The sequence below is a fragment of the Trichomonas vaginalis genome, chromosome V, assembly GCF_026262505.1.
Source record: "Trichomonas vaginalis G3 chromosome V, whole genome shotgun sequence".
NCBI classification, from domain to species: Eukaryota; Parabasalia; order Trichomonadida; family Trichomonadidae; genus Trichomonas; species Trichomonas vaginalis.
This window is the reverse complement of record NC_067207.1, coordinates 29053716-29067151: the sequence shown is the minus strand read 5'-3', so window position 1 is coordinate 29067151 and position 13436 is coordinate 29053716. Positions and strand designations below refer to the sequence as shown.

Genomic DNA, 13436 nt, shown 5'->3' with positions numbered 1-13436 from the left:
TCTAATTTTATTTAAATCCGATATCTTTTCACCTTCGACAAGGGTAATATTTCTTGAAATGCCAACTGATTGTTGAATTACAAACAATGTTAAAGCAATGAATGTTATTATTAATGAAGCAAGTGACGCCAATATTAATGGTTCCCAGAATAAAACCCAGAATATACTCTTATATATACTCAATAAAGATGTTAAGTAAATTTTGTGTAATTTCATTCTATAACGTAAAAGATTAAATGTTCCATATATGTAGTATATAGATGAATTGATGTTTGTCAATAGAAATGCAAGAAAATATTTATGATTTCTAGCCCCTATAGGTGCGGCCACCCAAGCACAATAATGGTCATATTTGGCAACTCGACAATTCCAAAATGAGCAATAATGAGATCTAGGAACTATTGGAAATCCTTCTGTATCTGAAACTCGTTCTTTATATAATACTGAATCATAAGGATATATTTTTAGGTAATCTTTGTAATTCTCTTTGGTAATTATTCCTGGATTCATATTATTTAAAAGAATCAATATTATCCAAGGCCAAGGAAGTATTGTAATGCTAATAAACATGTTTAGATACGGATGTATAAATATGTTTTGGAATGATCCATATGATTTTATTAAAAAAGTCAACGCAAAAAATCCATAAATGCATGAATAAAAGAGCATGGTCATGTATTTGAATATATTATTTGCAAAATTTGGAGACAAATTAAGTAACCAGCTTGGAAGATGTTTTTCGAAAAATTTGTCAAGGCGATTTGGAATTGTTGTGGTAATTAATACATAAAGATGCCCAATTATGCCATTTTTATGATACCTGTTTTGACCGCATATAATTATATAAATTAGAAGTGCCATCAAAAAGGAAAATAATAACGATATATAATAACAATGAGTTCAATAACCATAAAATGACAAAAAATTCCAATTTGTATATAAAATTCATTAATTATATATGGAATTTGATACAATTATGTAAATCGAACATACATTTTTGAGAAAATTATTAGACATTGATCATTTATCAATGTACTAATAAATATATAGTATGCAATGGGAAACTTATAGGAATATGGAAGAATATCTTGAACTCCTTCGTGATAAAAGAACGTTCCGATTTAAGAGCTTATCATCGATATTGATGAAAATATATTTCAGATTCTACAGAAATAGGATGATAGTAATGAGAAGATATGACGAGTTTTTCATCAATTTTATCAGATTCTGAGAATTTTAAGAAAAATCGAAAAATTCGAGGTCGTCAATGGGCATATGAATGTAATTGAAATCCATCTGTACCTATTATGCTGCTTATTTGCAAAATTATAAATTTTTACAAAATGAATGTATTTTTACAAGTTTTGAAAAGAACGTTATTGAATTTCCAATAATTATTTTTGGCAATGTCAACAACTCCTCTCCAAGGTCATGAATTCATATCTTACTCATCACAAAACGATAATTGAATACTGCTAAATTAATTAATTGCCGGTTTAATATTGACACCAATATGTGGTCAAGCAAATATCTTTTTTCGAGTGTGGAATATTCGGATTGAGAGTGAAGCGTTCAAAAATTTCATAAAAAACAGTATTCAATAAATAATCAATTTTAAATAACGAGCATTTATTAAAATTGTTAAAGAGCATTCGTGCAGTGTGTTTTAGATAATAAATTTTCATAATCAAAAATTTCTTATATTCAATTTTGCGCTTACGTTGGACAAATAGACCTTGGCACTATTCACATGTTTTCTTATTTGATGACTTATTCTCTAAAGATTTCAGCAATAATTGCATAATTATTTTTTGAATGAATTTTTGAGAAGTTAAAACATTGACAAAAACAAAATTAGTATTATATTTCTGACTGATAATCAACATTAAAATTTGGTTAAGGGTGCACACGAGAGGATCATGTAAACTTCAGAATTTAGAACCTTATTTTTAGGCATTATCTTGGCTACCTATTTAGGCTCGAAAAGCAAAAAATATCAAAAAATACAACTTGACTCCATTATGACCCTTTCATGGAGGTAGTTTTTATCCGCTAGTATTTCCCCTTTGAATCTCTTTACAATTCGAAATCAAATTCAAACCTCAGTAGAAGAAAGGAAGAATCGACTTACTACGGTTGTAATACGAATAAATACATATATTTAATTATTTTTATTTACATAATAATTGTTTGAAGCTCATATTCCATCAAATTTTTAAATAAAAACATTAAAATGTTGAAAATGTTCATATATTTTAATAGGGTTTTGGCACTTTATTGAGGAATTACTACATACATAGTCGAACTGAACTTGATATTTTGAAATTTAAATTATTTATCAAAATTAAAATTTAACTTGAAATTTATAATTATTTAGTCATATTTTGCATAATTCTAAGTAGATTTTGTAAAAAATCAAGAAAGAAAAATTTTAACGTGCTTTATTTTTTCTTTTTTATAATAATACATATTATTATATAATTAACATATTCATAATGTTTCGCCCTTTCAAAAATATAATCCTCCTCCTCTCAAATAAACGTACATACGGGTGGCCTCTTTTTTCAAAAAATTAAAATTTGAAATTTTGGGCTCAAATATTAGAGATTTTTTCAACCTTCAACGATATATGTTGTCTATATCAGACCTCCTTTCTTTTTGATACTTAACATTGTTCCTAAATCTTAGCCGTTAATGTTTTTTGGTTTTCTCTTCAAATAATTGAAAGAATGATTCTATTATAGGTTTATTATATTATATAGCATATAATCATGCTATAGCCGAAAATTATAAGTTTTGAGAAGATTGAATAGAACACAAATAAATTTGAATGTAAGTTAAATTGCTTGTTGTTTTTAATAGCTATTTAATGAGAAATCCAATATTGCAAAATTCAAATTGAATGATTGAAAGAACAGAAAAAGTCATTCTTTTCAATTTCGAATATGTTTCATTGTATTTATAATTATATGGCAAATAAGATATTTAAACTTGATTTTTGAAGGAAAATTCACAAAATTGAATACATTCAAATAATTTTTATTCAAAAATAAACTAGTTATTTGAGTTTAATACTAATTATCTATTCAAACTACAAAGTTTGTAATTTAAAATATTTTGTGAGATCAGATTGAATTAATTCAAGGTTCTTTTCAATTAATATTAATGACCATATTACGCATTTTCGAACATTCTAAACCAAATATATAAAAATCGGAGACGAATTTTAAATTTGCTAGACATGGGGGAGTTGTCTGCAAAGTTTTAGCTCTTATCTCTAACAAAAAATTAATTTTTAAAAAAATGGCCGAATACGTTTCACAGCGAGAAAAAAATAAAAGGCAAGATAGAATTTTCTAGACATAAAGAAGTTGTCTACCAAGTGTCACCTGTTACTTCTTCTCAATACTGATATAAAATAAAAATCTTTATTATTTATTTAACCTTTATTGTTTCATTAAACTTCATTTATTTTATATTATAGTTTTATTCTTTTAGCTACTTTTAAAATAATCTAATTTTATATCATCATTTTACCGGATTATTCTTCAGTACATCGATTGTGTATCTAAAATAATATCATTATCCTTATTCTGTTTTTTCCAAAATTCTTTTAAATATCTTTTTTGGTTAGATTACTTTATACTTTTTACTTTTATTTTTTAATTTCAAAAAAAAAATTTGGTGATTGTTCTATTCTGTTACAATGTGCATTATCATATTCTAATGAATTATTCATTACATACATTTAAAAAAACTTGTTAAAAATGAAATTAAAAAATTATGTTTATTATTACGCTGTGAATGTGTCAACAGCGGTCATGCCTGTATCTGTATCCCATATTTGCCACAACCTTTCTGTATCTGCATTTGTGTATTTCGGTTTCAGCTGATACATTTGATTTGGCGTGTAATTTGTTCCAGTTAATGGATTAATTGGGAGATCTTCATGCGGTGTGTTATTATTGTACTCCCAAATAAAGGAAGGAATAGCCCGAATGCTTTGGCAGCGCTCCAATGTCGGCCAGAATCTCTCAATCTTCCCATTTTGGTAGGGAGAATGAGAGTCTGTATGCCGCCATTGGACACCCCAAAGATCAAGTAGATCTTGAAAGGCGCCCCTATTTTCTGAACCGTTGTCGGTCCAGAAACAATAAGGGGCGCCAAATTCAATGAAGGCGGAAGCCGCAACGTTCGCTGTCGTCGCTGCCAGCATATCTGGTATTTGTATACACGCTAGGACTTTGCGGCTAAAATCGTCGATTATGCCATAAATATACTGGCCACGACCACCCCTAAAATAATGAACATCTGCGTGCCAGATAAGATTGGGTGAAAGCGCCCAATATCTTACTGCTGTTTCTGGCCCGGCATGCTCTAATCGCGTCTTGGTGAAATGATTTTCTTTGAAGTATCTGCGTACTTCTCTATAAGATACATCAATTTGTTGTAATTTCAAACGTTTCCATTGTTTTGTTTGACCACAGGGAAAGGCCCAGTGGTCATGTATCACAGCAAGAGCTTTGATTTGGTCGTAGGGATTGACCCTACGACCTTTCTTGCCTTTAGGCAATGGGATATTCTGTAAGCTAAATTGATTTTGTAAAAAAGATTTTGAAACATCTAAATATTTGAAATCATTTGATTGAAGGGTTGGGGCGATGGGAACATGGGTGCAAGCTTCTTCCCATGTCATTTTACCTTCTTCAATCTGATTGGAAATACCAATTAGGTAAATTCGATCGACATACCCTTTGTAAGGATTCATTCTAATGAAGTACGTTAACAATCAAAATATTCTATAAGTGTCTAGTATGGAATTCAAAAGAATAAAGAAAATGGTAACGTAAATAAATGTATTATGAAATAATTTATAATTAAAATGAAAAAAAGAAAAAATAATAAGTAAAGTGACTGGAAATGAAAATTAAAATCAGTGTAAAGTTTTATTTTTTTCTCGCTGTGAAACGTATTCGGTCATTTTTTTAAAAATTAATTTTTTGTTAGAGATAAGAGCTAAAACTCGGTAAACAACTTCTTTATGTCTAGAAAATTCTATCTTGCCTTTTATTTTTTTCTCGCTGTGAAACGTATTCGGCCATTTTTTTAAAAATTAATTTTTTGTTAGAGATAAGAGCTAAAACTTTGCAGACAACTCCCCCATGTCTAGCAAATTTAAAATTCGTCTCCGATTTTTATATATTTGGTTTAGAATGTTCGAAAATGCGTAATATGGTCATTAATATTAATTGAAAAGAACCTTGAATTAATTCAATCTGATCTCACAAAATATTTTAAATTACAAACTTTGTAGTTTGAATAGATAATTAGTATTAAACTCAAATAACTAGTTTATTTTTGAATAAAAATTATTTGAATTTATTCAATTTTGTGAATTTTCCTTCAAAAATCAAGTTTAAATATCTTATTTGCCATATAATTATAAATACAATGAAACATATTCGAAATTGAAAAGAATGACTTTTTCTGTTCTTTCAATCATTCAATTTGAATTTTGCAATATTGGATTTCTCATTAAATAGCTATTAAAAACAACAAGCAATTTAACTTACATTCAAATTTATTTGTGTTCTATTCAATCTTCTCAAAACTTATAATTTTCGGCTATAGCATGATTATATGCTATATAATATAATAAACCTATAATAGAATCATTCTTTCAATTATTTGAAGAGAAAACCAAAAAAATCTATTTTCGGTCTATAACAATCTTAGCCGTTAAGGCTGTTCTGAAAATATTTTTTTCGAAAAAATTCGAAAAAAATTCTTAAAATTCAAAAATCCCTTAATTTCTGAGGATTTTGGAAAAAAGTTTTTACATGAACATGTGTATATTATATGAAGTATATTGATAAGGTAAAAATCAAATTTTATTGCATATTCATCGAGAAAATAAACTAACGAATCCCTCAAAATTGAGAGGGTAATCCTCCTCCTCTCAAATAAACGTACATACGGGTGCACCCTTAAAATAGCTGAACTCATTCATAAAAATTCTCGTCACTTTTAGAATATTTTTCAAACAATTGAAATCACTTTTCAAATTTTGAATACATTTCATATTTTTTGATTCTATTAAATATACCTACAATAACATACAAAATAAGAATCTCTTGAAAAAATAATATGTTGCATTTGTTTTATTCAAATTGAAATTGAATTGATTATTGTTTAGATAACGAATGAATCTCGCAGAAGCTTCCGTTTCGAAATCAGTCTCAAGCATGAGCATGAGTACGGTTAATGTTGGCGATATAACTCAAGCGAAAGGTGGCTTTCTCGACATGATCTTTCCACTTTATGATCAGATGATGCAGAAAACGAAATTGCCAGCTTGGTTCTTGTCAATGGCAGCTATTATAATGCTTATCCAAGTCTTATCCATTGGATTTTGGATTTACGCTCCACCTTTTGAAAGATTGAGTGGAAAACCAAAAAATATATATCATACCATTATCAAAATCTTTACATTTCAAGATCCCAATGACTATTCTAACCATCATGAAGTCGAAATGATCATAACTCTTGTAATTGCTTTGGTATCAATCTTATGGATTGTTGGAATGATAGTATATTACAAGTATTTATATACTATTCCAACCATTTGCCTTTATATATCCACAATAATACTCGATGTGATCGATCCAATATGCATTACCCCTGCAGTTTATGTAATTTGCCATGGAATCACAGGAATAATATATACATCAAACACCTCATTTATCGACGAGATCATTATTGGAGCCATTACATACGGATTCTATGTTATTGTCTTCTTACTTGGCACTTTATTAAAATCAAGATCTGTCGTCTTAACAAACTTGACATTTCCATTATTCGACTCAACATCAATTTACACATGGGTTATTGGAACATCATTTTGCTGCATAATATCAGCTATAATGAAACTATTTGATACTTGGTTTTATGTAGTTCTTGGAGTTGTTCATTTAATGATGACTCTTTATGTTTGCTATCGATTAACATTTGTTCCATTCTATGAAGTTTGGCGTAACTCGGTTTGTTTGTCCTTTGGAATTACAACAATTGCGTTGGATCTGAATTTCTTTGTCCTCTATTGCATTCCATCTTTGACGTACAACTATACTTTAGCCGTTTTCATTGGTGTACTCATTATTTCCATCATAATTACAACAATCTTTTACAAATCTCGTGTCAACAAAATTACTGAGCAGTTAGCATATCAAGAAACAGAACTAACAGCACAAGAATATCTTCGGACACTAAATATCGACCGAAACCCTCTCAGAGCAATGATGTATATCGTTGTTGGCTTAGCAAGATTAGGTAATTACTTTGTTGATGGCTCATTAACAGATTATATCATCAATAATGGCCAGGTTGAAGAAGCTCTATCTATTCTTTTGCAGGTTGTTACATTCTTTCCATCAGAATCCAGAAAAATGGATATTCTTTTCAAAAAACTTGCTCAAAAGAAGAAAAAGTTGGGTTTGCCTGACAGATTTTTATTGTATCAAGTCTATGGAATCAAGACAAGAAGATTAGTCTCAGATACAAAAGATACTTTGGAGATGTTCAATAAACTCAAGCAGAAGAATGACGAATGCAAAGCGATCATCAGAGGATTTTGGGATAAACCAATTTGCACAAATGAATTCTTCAGCTCCTTGAGTATGGTTGTCAGTGATTTAGATGCCTATTTCAGATGGGCAATATCTAATAATCCAAATAACATCAGAATTGCTAATGAATACGCAAACTTCCTTTGTGAATGTTTATGTGATTTCGACCGAGCAATTGTTCAGTCAGTCAAAGCTGAATACATCAGCAATGGAACTAATTTCAATGTTGATATTTCATTCAAGAGTGCTGTAAACAAATTCCCAAAGTACTTGAAGGTTGGAATTCTGGATACAAAAGGAAAGAGAGTTATCAAGAAGCATCCAAGCTCTGGATCAGTAAATCAAAGTGAAACAAATTCAAGTTCATCAGGAACAGGAAACTCCAAGAACACCTTCAACTCATTGAGTGTTGATATTGAACATCAAGAACTCATTTCAAAACGAATATTAAGAGATTCAAAGGTACGCTTGGCTTTCCACCATTCAATTGTTGATATGAAACCAAGACAATCAAAATTAATTGCCATTTCTGCATTCATTGTTCTTATTACAATGTTTGTTTTCTTTTTGGGATTCTACCTTTATGTCAATGATGCCATTTCTTGGAGAAAGACTTCTTATAATGATATCAGAACATTAAGCTATGTTTTGTTCTTTAATTACTACACGAATGCCATATCAGTCTTAGAATGGGCAAGAAGACACAATAAGTATGATGATTCAGGAAAATATCTTGGAGATATCACAATTGATAAAAAGTATGCAAACCCTGTCATACCAGATAAATATACATCAAATGCATATAAATTACAATATGCTACAAACTTTTCAAAAACAAATTTGGGAATATTATTAAATGATATGTCAAAAATTGCATTGACAAATAATGTATACAAAGTAGGAGAAAACTTAATCAAAACTACTTCTACAATTACTGTTTGTGATGGTGGTGTTCCATTATATAAAGTTCCTGCAAGTTTAAAGGCCCAAATCACACTAATTAATTTCCATCAGAATCAACTAAGTGGAAAATTTAATACTAATGTTGATATTCCTCATATTTATGTAGATAATGATTATTGTCAAGTAATGGCAAACTCATTTACATTGTCTGACAATGCTGATCAAGCTTTAAGAGGAATTGTTAACTTCAATCAAAACAGGGGAGAGAGTTACAATAAAATTTTCTATACATGGATGATTGCTGGATTAATTTGTTTATTGTTCTTCTTATGTGTTCCAGCTTTGTATTGCGTCAAAACATATAATGATATGGTTGACAAAATATTAAAAGTTTTGTTGCAATTACCAAACAATGTCAAAGATGATTGCAAGAAACCTTTAATGCTTGATTATGAAAATGAAAGTACACAAGTTCAAGCCAAAGAAAAAACTTCAAAGGTTATGAATTATACTGCAATGTTTTATTTCTTTTTGGTTTTCGTTTCATTACTTTTATACTTCTTTATGACATATCAAGCAGTCCAATTGAACAAAGACATGAAAACAATGATGTATTGGTTCTATTATTCCTGCGTTAGAGTTTTGGCTGCAACAGAGACTGGAAACAATGTTGTCCATATTGTTTTATTATCAGGAAATGATGTTGTTTCAAAGGTCATCACTTTAGAAGAAATTCGAGACAAAGCTGTTAAAGATCTCGAATATTTATTGCAATATGAAAAGAAATTAGTCGATGGAACAGCATATGCCAAATCTATTTTGGGATTTGATGAAGAATTAGATAATGTTGAATTAAAGAGCTCTTGCCAATTAGGAAGAGATCCTGTTTCTGTTCATGATATGTATGCATGCTCAAGTATCAGCGCCATAATTAACATATTTAAGAACATGGTCGAAGATGTATTAAACAATCATGAAAAATACAAAGGTATCATCAAAGACGAAGTTTCAGCAAACATCATCCACATTTTACAAGAACATTTCTACGGAAAAGTTATTACAGGAACAACAAGAATGAGAAATTTAATGGAGCAAACATTTGATAAAGAAATGAAGATTATCAGCATTCCTTTCATTGTTGGCTTGATTTTAGCAATTATTATGTTTGGTTTACCATGGATATTTAGAATGTTTGTCAATGAAAACTATAAGTTATTATTGATGATGTTCCAGCATATTTCTCCCCAAAAGATTGTTGAATCAGAAGAAATAATGAATTTCTTCAGAAGAACAAAGAAGAAAGAAACAGAAAAGATGTCACTTTCCAAATCAATTGTTTTGGAATCAAGCGAATGCATCATTGTAACAAACGCAAATTCCATTATTGAAATTGTCAATCAAGCAGTTACAGACAATCTTGAATTAACTCCTGATCAAATGCTTGGACAAACAATTTTGAGTATTGTTTCTGACAATGACAAAGAAAAGTTAGAAACCCAAATAAATTTGATGATGAGTGGCCAAGGTTCATCATTCTGGGAAGATCATTTAGATTTAACAGATGAAAATTCAAACTCTGTTCCATTCACTGTCACAATGATTGGAATGAAAGATAGAGAAGATTCAGACGAGATAACTTCAATTGTTTTCATTTTGGCAAACGAAACCGAAGAAATTAAAAAGAGAGAAGCTGCTGAAGAAGCAAAGGCCAAATCAGAGAAGTTATTATATCAAATATTACCAAAGGATATCGTTATCAGATTGAACAGAGGAGAAACAGATATTTCATTCAATATTCCAAGCGCAACAATATTCTTTGTTGATATTGTTAAGTTCTCTGCCTATGCATCTTCTTTAACTCCAACAGAAATCATGGCAAACTTGAGTTTAGTTTTTGCTACATTTGATAGAATTGTTAGTCAATACGAAAGCATCACTAAAATCAAATTAATTGGTGATGTATACATGGCAGCAGCTGGTTTATTCCAAGATCCAAATGATGAAAGTGTCAAACACGCAGAAGATTCAGTCAGATGCTGCATTGAGATTTCCAAATCTCTTGATGAAATTAATATGAAATTGAACGCATCACTAGAAGTTAGAATTGGAGTTAATAGTGGTGGTCCATTAATTGGCGGTGTTTTAGGTACAGATAAGCCAACATTCGATATTATTGGAGATCCTATCAATGTTGCTGCACGTTTGCAATCAACAGATATCCCTGGAAATGTCCAGATTTCTCAAGCAACGAAAGGTATGATTGAGAACTTAGAATTTGAAATCGAAGAAAGAGGTGAAATTTATCTTAAAGGTAAAGGCAACCAGTTGACATATTTTGTTAGTTTACCTGCAAAGAACGACTTTGAAGGTTCTATTGCACTTAATATTTCTGATGTTTCTAAGTAAATTTTATGAATTTTTTTATGATTTTATTATTTATTGTTCAAATCTTTCCCATAAGGTATGATTAGTAAATTCAATAGCAATGGACCAGAGCATCACATTAATTTGAATAATTATGATTGAATTTTAATAAAAGTAATGATAAAACGTATTTTAAGTTCTCAAAATATGAGAGAATCATCAAATTTGATATCTATTGCATTGATGAATTCATATAATAAAATTCAAGATTCGAACAATTTTTTTGCGAAATGTGAGATTTTGTAAAGAAAAGAATTGACAATGGATGTAGATTCTAAATTCTAACTTATTGCCTAAAATAAAATGATTAGGTTACTCCCCCTTCTTTTCAAATGGGGTTTTGGAAAATTTGCATTCACACAGTTTTAGTATGCTTTCATTTTACATTAGCATCGTTATTACCAATCTACAATAAAGAAATTTTCATTCTACACCCCTATCCTCTCTATTCAACTTTTATTCAAATGGCTATGTCAATAATACCTTCATTCCTAATGGCACTTGCATCAAATAATTTCGACTTTTCCCTCAAATGGATAATACCTCCGTACAAAGCAATGCCGAGACTTGTTCTTTCCGCTATTTTATACGGTGGCTACATGTTAAGTGGCAACTATGGGTTCTACGTTTCAGATTTAGATTTTGCAGTACTATTCAGACTCTCTGTTATTATCTCTAGTAGCCTTTGCGGTTTGATTTTTTTGGGAGAAAGTTTATCATTTGCGAGTACATTATGTATTATATTAGTATTAGCAGGTCTAGTTTGTCTTACATCGAATTTCCAATGGTCTACAGCTAAAATGCCATCAATAAATCAATTAATCGTACAAATCATCGCAGTTTTTACTTCTTCGTTTACTTCGGTTATGCTGAAGCTTACTATGAAGACAATAGACGAACTTGGTTACAAAACTGATCAGATGACTCTTCTATTTTGGAGATATGTTCTTGGATGCTTCCCAGTTCTCTTTGCAAGCGTTGTTATCGAGCCAAACACCGTTAGTAATTTTCTTCTTGTTACAGATAAGGAATTCATCATATGGACAATCATCGGAGTCCTTCTTTCCGGAGTTTATCAAATTTTGAACAACGTTCTTCATAAATGGACAGCTTTGGTCACTTTGACAATTGTTGCTCAAATGAAGTTCTTGCCAACCCTCGCAATCTCCCATTTCCTTTATAGTGAAACTCGTTGGACAACTCAACAAATCGTTGGAGCCTCGCTTCTTATAGTTGGCGGAGTAGTGTACTCTCTTACAAGAATGGACTGTAATAATAATGAACAGTCTAATGACGCTGAAAAGAAAGAATCTGTTTAATAATTTTTTAATTTCAAACGGATCCTATAATTTTCAAAATATCTTCGAAAAACGACTATTTGTTTGTATGTTTGTTAAAAATAAATGTTTGTGTTGAATAATTTTTTCTAATTTTTTTATAAAAAAATTGCAATTATTATAACTCATAATAGCATCCATCATGTTATTGTAGGGAAATGACATGTTGTATGTATATTTGTTAAAAATAAATGTTAATGTCGAATATTTTTCTAAATTTTTTTGTGGAGTACTGTTCTTCTCACCTATATTAGCAATCATTATTTTGTTGCTGAGGATGGTGTTTAACTTATGTATTTTTTAATAATATTTGTTTTTGTTGGATATTTTTTTATGATTTTTTAAGAAATGTTGCTCTTATCAGTCTAAATCAGACATGTTACCTAAATTACTTAAATGCGCGTTTTAATAGTTGATTTTTATGAATATAATAGTGATACACAAGGTTATCAGGTTAATGAGATCTATTTAAATAAATTTAAAAAAAAAACAACCATTGCTCACAACTATGTGTTAGCTTTTTGTCTAATTGTTATCATTCAATCATTTGGCATTCAGCTATATAAGAAAATTCAAACAATAAATAGTTAATCTCTGCAAATTTCTAGCTACACAAGCTCAATTGTAAATATTACAGCATTGTGCCGATGAAGAATATATGATTATCCATATAATTAAGAAGCAAATTATGAAATTATTGGAAAAAGATCATGGATAAATCAAATTAATTTCGAAATTATGGTTGTTTTGATGAGATAGATACTATATAGGGTTGTTAGATTCCCGACGATAGGTGTCTTGGAAGATTTGCCTGGTGTCATCATAGTGTCTTTAAATCAAAAATTTTATTTTGGAGTTAGTTTTATTGATTTTTCAATAAAAAACATTTCTAAAACAAGAAAATAAAACGATAAAATATTTATATTTTATATAAGGATCTTATATATTTAAAATAAATATCATTTTATTTTTTTCATTGGTGTCTGTCAAACCATAATACACTATTCCAAAATTCAATGTGTCTTGCGGTTTCAAAAGACACCTTCAAATTGAACGATAGCACAGACACTATTGAATTTTACCCATTTTATTTAGTTTTTACCCTTTTTATTTTTAAGAATTAATGACTAAAACAGCCGTTTTGCTA

General features: G+C 29.7%; 2 protein-coding genes across 2 annotated transcripts, besides 4 other annotated features; both read left to right on the top strand.

Annotated features, from left to right (window-relative positions):
* The first annotated feature begins 1901 nt into the window (after nucleotides 1–1901).
* Nucleotides 1902–2554: a mobile genetic element.
* Nucleotides 2555–2697: 143 nt separating this feature from the next.
* Nucleotides 2698–3395: a mobile genetic element.
* Nucleotides 3396–3796: 401 nt separating this feature from the next.
* Nucleotides 3797–4768: a mobile genetic element.
* Nucleotides 4769–4944: 176 nt separating this feature from the next.
* Nucleotides 4945–5727: a mobile genetic element.
* A 476-nt stretch (nucleotides 5728–6203) lies between these two features.
* On the top strand, nucleotides 6204–10934 carry TVAGG3_0422870 (guanylate cyclase protein; the record flags this gene model as incomplete). Its single annotated transcript, XM_001310130.1, has 1 exon — nucleotides 6204–10934. The coding sequence occupies one exon, from the start codon at nucleotides 6204–6206 to the stop codon at nucleotides 10932–10934; it is 4731 nt and encodes a 1576-aa protein (XP_001310131.1).
* Nucleotides 10935–11294: 360 nt separating this feature from the next.
* TVAGG3_0422860 (solute carrier family 35 member E4 family) lies at nucleotides 11295–12361 on the top strand (the record flags this gene model as incomplete). The annotated part of the gene is made up of 1 exon (XM_001310129.1): nucleotides 11417–12271. The coding sequence occupies one exon, from the start codon at nucleotides 11417–11419 to the stop codon at nucleotides 12269–12271; it is 855 nt and encodes a 284-aa protein (XP_001310130.1).
* Nucleotides 12362–13436: the final 1075 nt, after the last annotated feature.